This window comes from Nicotiana tomentosiformis, chromosome 2 (assembly GCF_000390325.3).
Source record: "Nicotiana tomentosiformis chromosome 2, ASM39032v3, whole genome shotgun sequence".
Taxonomy (NCBI): Eukaryota; Viridiplantae; Streptophyta; class Magnoliopsida; order Solanales; family Solanaceae; genus Nicotiana; species Nicotiana tomentosiformis.
Window position 1 is genome coordinate 100790087 of NC_090813.1, and position 6994 is coordinate 100797080.

At 34.6% G+C, this 6994-nt stretch overlaps 1 protein-coding gene across 1 annotated transcript; it reads right to left on the bottom strand.

The window, feature by feature from the left end:
• Positions 1–1964: 1964 nt before the first annotated feature.
• LOC104089784 (DNA cross-link repair protein SNM1) lies at positions 1965–5686 on the bottom strand. Its single transcript, XM_009594754.4, has 9 exons — positions 5141–5686; positions 4244–4424; positions 3860–4099; positions 3632–3776; positions 3095–3229; positions 2955–3021; positions 2777–2854; positions 2572–2624; positions 1965–2416 (listed from the first exon to the last, which is right to left on the bottom strand). Exons 1-9 carry the CDS (start codon positions 5535–5537, stop codon positions 2318–2320), a joined length of 1395 nt encoding a protein of 464 aa, XP_009593049.1. The 5' UTR covers positions 5538–5686; the 3' UTR covers positions 1965–2317.
• Positions 5687–6994: the final 1308 nt, after the last annotated feature.

The following is a 6994-nucleotide window of genomic DNA, read 5'->3' on the forward strand; positions in this document are numbered from 1 at the left end:
TAATTTTCAAGTGAAAATGGTATTTGAAATTTAGAATTGTGTTTGGACATGAATATAATTTTGGGTTGTTTTTGAAGTTTTGTGGTGATTTGAGTGAAAACTTTGAAAAATAACTTTTTGGAGTTTTTCAAATTTTCGAAAATTTCCAAAATGCATCTTCAAGTGAAAATTGGAAATTTTATTAACGTTGATTTCGAAAAAAAAGTAAATTTATTTTGGAAAAAAGGAAAAATTTTCTTATGTCCAAACGGGCTCTTAGTCTACTCCCTTGCATCCTAGCAAAAGCAGGCTCTCATTTACTCCAGAAATGGTTTCATGTTGGTGTCACCATTGTCCGATAAATACCAAGCCTACAAATTTTCCTATAATAATATCAGTGATCAGATACAAAATTAACTAGCATAGTTATATGTTGTCTCCTGATATTAACTAAGAATTCAGACCAAGAGTTATTGCACATCTGAGATTAGAATAGACAGCCAATATTAGGGAAATTTTACAGACATCGTTACCTTCAAGAAAAAGACTTCTCCAAAACCTGCACCTCACAGAAAACCAAACATCTAAATTCCAGCGAGATATAATTCAATAGACATTGAGGCATGACCACAGCTTTTGATATGCCATCTTAAACCTGATATTACCTTCAGAAAGAAACCAATTCTCTTGCTCCAGCAACATCCAACTAATTAAAAAAAACCAATGGGAAAAAGAATGTAGACATAGATAGGTGCTCTGTCACACTACAGATATATTATGTGGATAACAAACTATTCATCCAAAATGTAATGGAACTATATTTCAGAGTGGGAGTAACATACTCTCAAGGACCTATTTGCAACTATAGTCAGACCTCTCTATAACAGCATCCCGATATAACATGCATTCACTATAAAGCCAAATTTTTCTCAAAACCGATTTTTTATGTTATATTTTACCTCTATAACAGCTTTTCACCTATAACAGCAACAACCATCTTTATGACAGTACGCTCTTTGTAAAATTACTCCTCTATATCAGCCATGTAGATTCTCTAAGATCATTACTAATAATAATTTTAAAAATTTTGATAAAATATTTTATGACTTTAATGCACATCCTATGATAAAAATATATTATTTTATTATGATAGCAGTAAACACCTTTCTAATGTTGAATCTACAGTCTACATTATTTTTTCTTTCTTTATTTTTTCCTTTATGGATGTTAGCTTCCGAAAACTAATAGAGCTTCACTATGGAAAAATATCATCATGTGATTGAACAAGTCAAGTTAACTTTAGACAACTAAACTGACATTTTATTGCAAATGGATGTAAGACAAGACAGTACGCAAATCTTTGTCAATTCAAGCATTATACCTTTAGTAAGAGACTGAAATCTATGAAACAAGCTACAATTATAGAGTTTTTCCATCAATCTTGAAAGAATTTAATTTTCTAGTAGCTTTAAAATGTGTTCCTTTGAGTTTAAATTTTTTATGTGTAGTTATGGGTTTAATAATAACGTATTAGATTTCTTTAGCATTTAATTAGTGAAATATTCATATATTTTGAGATTTTAAATCTAAATAATTATCTTTTTATGTAACATTTAAAAAAATTAATTTTTGGATAATTTTTGTGTATAACAGCCAAAATATAGTTAAACGCCAAATGCTGTTATAGGTGTATAACAGCCATTCACTATAAAAGCCCAAAAATATCGGAACAAACGATGTTGTTATAGAGAGGTTTGACGGTAGAAAACATATGTCCAATTAAGAATAAGAGTACTTACTTCCAAAAATGAAGCGCAGCAAGAGCCAATCTCCTTCATCCAGGGATCTTTGGAAACGAATTATAATTTCCATTAACTGAAGCTATAGTCCAAAAATGGACTGGCAAAATGATATCTGGAAACACTACGAACTTCCAGCGAGACAAGGACAGATAGGTGATTAACAGCAATATACATACATGAAACTTTTAGACATAAAAATGACCATCCTGATAAATTCGGATTTAGGATCGCTCAATTGATTATTCATGATGCTCTAGCAACAGACGCATTCTGTAATTTTGATGTGCAGGAAATCCACCACTGCTGAAAAATTAATACCATATTGCCGTTTCAAGATGTTGATAGAGGAATTTTAAAACACTCAACAACACCATATAATATAAGAGGAGCAGCGGACAGTGTGTCCATTCACAGTGGGCCACTACTGTCTATTTCCAACCTCAGAACAACACCTTTGTTGCCCAGCCGGTAACACTATTCCCATTTCAATAACCTAGCTAATACACTTCCTAATCGCCTAAAGAACAGCTCCTCTTTCAGGATTTCAGCCACTGCTGAAAGTACGAGTGCATCTTCTCACGATTTACAGCATTTCCAACATTGACAGTAGGAATTATCTTTTCTGGCCTCAGAAACTGCAAAACCAAATAGTTCCATAATTGGGATATAGCATAATTTTGTAAAATATAAAAAAACATACACTTGGGAATTTTACCAGTTGGGCAGTTGGCAAAGATGGCATTAACTAAATATTCAAGTAGCCAAAAGAAATATAGAAAAACAACTCAACCTGCACAAATTCCTGCAGCTCTGTGAAACTAGAATGCTCACTATATGGAACTCCTGCAGGAAATTAATGCAGTAGAGGAGTTGAATCAATACCTCAGCCAAATAGGACCCACAAAAAGCAGTCGTAACATACACTAAATGACACAAATTATAAATTAAAAAAATTGAGGGATCTAAACCTCCTAAGAAGCACCAAGTTATCTCACCATAAATAGTGATGTTGCCTTTAGAAGTGGGTTTTATTAAGTTTAGATTCTCCCCAATGGTCTCTGAGTAAGTCCAACCTGAAAAAAAGACAATGGTAACGATCTTCTGCATGAAAAAAGAGACAGAAATCCAATTAAAAAGACGGGTCAGAAGCTATAAGTAACAAATATGAGTTACCTGTTGGTCGGAATGCCAACATGCTAGTGTACTGTCCGTCTTGTGATGCCAAATAACGCTCCAGCATCTTGAGAAACGTCAACAGGAGAAGTTATAAAGGGAAAACACATCAATCAACTAAAGGATGTACTAATGCAAACCTCAAATTTCAAGGATGATATAGGCAATATGTGTAAAGGTGTATCTTTCCTGTTTGTTGACAGATTTTCAGAAATTCCTGCCCAGCCAAAAGACTGAAGAATGCGCCTCCTGGAAGCATTTGCATATATTTTTACCTATGAAGTATTTATAAGAAAATCCAGTCAGCTAATATTTCGTACAGAAGTTCACTTTGTTAAGCAAATAGGTAGCATAAAGTTTAGCTTTGAAGAGGACACCTGAAGCAAACTTGTAGCAAATTGTTACCTTGTCCCAGAAAGACAATGAAATTTCAATAGTTTGGTGCCATATGACATGCTATTCATCCATAAAGAGAAGGATTTTAGAAACCTAGTTATACGAGAAAAGCAGTTTCGTCTTCTGTTAAATGGTCAATGGTGTATTTTATAGCAATAACTGACAATTGTTCATTGCCTTTGATGCCTTTATAGGACTGATAGATATTCATCAAGTGATAATATGGATTAATATCGTAAAAGCGACAAAAAAAAGCATGAAATAGTCAGCAGCTAAGATACCCTGAGTGCCTTGGAAATTGCAAAATACACATGTTCTTTTCCAATGCTGTATGCACCAACAACCACGATGGTTTTTGGATAATTATTCAAATATGTTCTCGTGACGCCCACAACAAATTTCAAAACTTCTTCTTTGGAAGGAAACCTGAAATATCTCAAAAAAAATTTAATATCCACCACAACTGTGAACAATATATATCCACGCCAGAATACAAAGAGATTTAACACCTGTACTTTGGATTGCAATATGTTGTGTCAAGGTAAAGTATATTAATACGTTGGCTTGCAAGAAGTGGATATGATTGCATCAGCTTCGAAGCCCTAAAGTCTCCAGTGTGCAAGTAACATTGTCCATTTGGGAGACGGAAGTGAATGAGAGCAGCACCAGGACAGTGATTAGCATCAAGCATAGTAACTTTGATTCCTTTAAGGTCGTATTCAGTACCTAATTCCAGAGGACAGATAAAACTGCAAAAGAATCGACGGAACTTAATATCCTGTACGCTTGTTTGAGGTGGGAGGGAGTAAAAGAACCCAAAAGAGAAGAAAAGAATATGAAACTTTTCTTGTTTTTCGAGTAATACACTTGACAGGGCAAAAAAGAGTCCTTACGATGGACTAACATTAAGACAGATTCTAACTAGGCGAGCAGTCAGGTTGGTACAGTAGATATGGCCATGTGACCATACTTTCGTCAAGCCAATATAATGATCGGCATGGAAATGACTAAGGAAATAGGCAGAGCAGCCTTTGACTGGACCATAGCGAAATGCATCAACAGTGAAGGGCGTTCCTGCATGAATAAAGGACTTAAATGTTGAACAACAGCACATTGTGGAGTAGTTGCACTCAATATACATGAGAAAACCATGAAAACCAATTCCCAATTAAGGGTGTGTCAAGAAACAAAACTGACTGTTCTAGAGCTGAACAATACAGGAGTAATTAAGATGCCAGACGGCTAAAAATATGATGCCACAGTAGGAAGCTCAATAGTACTGTATACTTAGCCAGTGACTGTGCAAGGGCTATCAGACAAGCAACATACTGACATACAAAGCTTGGACATTCAAATCTTATATTGTTCAAGGATAAGTGCAACTCAAAATCCTTCCAAGGACTGAAACACAAAAAAAAATCAACTTTTAAGTACCCCCCCCCCCCCCCCCACACACACACACACACACCCTTTTTTTTTTTTTTTAATGTTATCTAACTAGAGATTTCAGAATGAGTCATTATTAAGAAGTTGACGTTCAAAACGAAATTCCCACGAAGCTTATAGATCCTGTGTTTACTGATCAATCAGCAATAGTGCAATGGATGTGTAAAAGATTAGTAGCCTGAAAGAATGCATCTTTTGCTCAATACGAGGGCACGCTTAATCTAAGAGAGATTTGAAGAAAAGGAAAAGAAAATATTAGCAGAATTTAAGGAGGGTCCAAGAAGAATTAAGGATGAGACAGGAATACAATGGAAAATGGAGGAGGGCTAGGGTTGTGAACAGACCCGGAATCCTCTTATAGAAGGGGCAAACGCGTTGGCTTTTGCAGGAAGCAAGAGAAGTAGTGGCCTTTTGGACGCTCTTGCTCTTTCCAGGATTCTCAAAGCCCCACAGCTGGAATAGATTCGTCTGCGTGACGTTCTTGCTCTTGCCATGGTCAGCAGGATTCTCAAGGCCCCACAACTGGAATAGATTCGTCTGCGTCAGTCTCCTCTTCTTAACACTGGAGGAGCATATCTGCTCTGAATATTCCAAATGGTGCGTTGTTTCATCGTCGTCAAGGTTATCGGGTTGAAAACGGTTCTCGCCGTCGTCGTCGGAATACGAATGGAGATCATCAAAGGTACTATCACTTATTACCGTCTCTTTCATCAGCTTTCGCCCCTCCTTGCACTTCTCCATTTCCGGACAGTCCTTACTCCTAGGCCCTCCCTATTCTCATTTCACCTTCTTCCCGGCGGGAAACTATCTTTTACTCCCAAAGAACAGAATATATGTATATAGAAGTAATAAAGGGAGCTTTCTTTTTCTCTTCCAACAACAAAGAGAGGTCGAACGTGGACCTTTGTACCCCTTTAGAGGCATAGGTTTTCCTTTGGACATGAGTTGGTTGAGACTTAGTGGGCGGGTTTGGACATAAGAATTGTAAAATTAAAAAAAAAAAGTGAACATTTTTTAAAAATATTATTTAAAAATTAGAGTTGTATTTGGATATGAATAAAATTTTGGGTTGTTTTGAATTTTTGTGATTGATCTGAGTAAAAATTTTAAAAAATAACTTTTTAGAGTTTTTTAAATTTTCGAAAAATGTCAAAATTCATCTTCAAGCAAAAATTAAAATTTTTATGGCCATTGATTTCGAAATAAAGTGAAAAAATTTCGAAAAAAGGTTTAACAAATTCTTATGTCCAAACAGGCTCTTAGAAAAAAGGAAAAGGGGGCAAATATACCCCTCTACTTTCGAATATTGTCTACATTTCACTTTCGTTATACTATCCGGCCAAATTTACCCCTATCGTTATACTATGCGACCAAATTTATCCTATCATCAGCAAACATTTAAAAATTACCCTTTGATGTATTAAGTAATCCAAAATCTTCCAAATTACTTTTATTTAAATCACTTGTTGTTCTTCTTGCTCCACTATTTTTAGAGATTACTATTGATGTGAATGCTAAAGTTACTAGACTATACAAATTATTCATGATTTTTTTTAATTACCAATGCACCCACTTTTTTTCTTGTAATACTGTGTTTGAAATTGGTTTAAATTTTTATTTATTTTTCAACCATATACACACTGTAGAATTTAGTGGGACTATTTATTGTGAATTATATGCAGCTGCTCATCATGTATGTACATATATTATATTCAAATATATTTTGTCATTGTCTTGTTAGTATAGAGTTTGATCGACTAACTTAAGAGTGCACAATGTGTAGGCGTTTGATTAAAGCAAAGTTGAATTCGACAATGTAAAGTCTCCGAGGAACTTCAACTTCAATCAATAATACTTGCAAAGTCCACATACATTTGGTGCAACGAATTCATTAAAATTAGGATGTTGTAAATACTTTTAGAATTTATACAAGCTACCTATTTTAGATTTTTTAAATAACTATACTTTATTTATTAACTGTTGTATTATTTAATATTATTTTCTCTTATTTTTTCTCCAATTCAGATAGCAGGTAAATGCCAATTATTTTAAAAATAGTGGATCAAGGAGCAGAATCAGTAATGATTTGGGAGATTTTGGGTTGCCTGACGGACTGAGGGGTAATTTTTAAAATTTTACTGATTGTAGGGGTAAATTTGACCCGATAGTATAATGGTAGAGGTAAATTTAGTCTGATA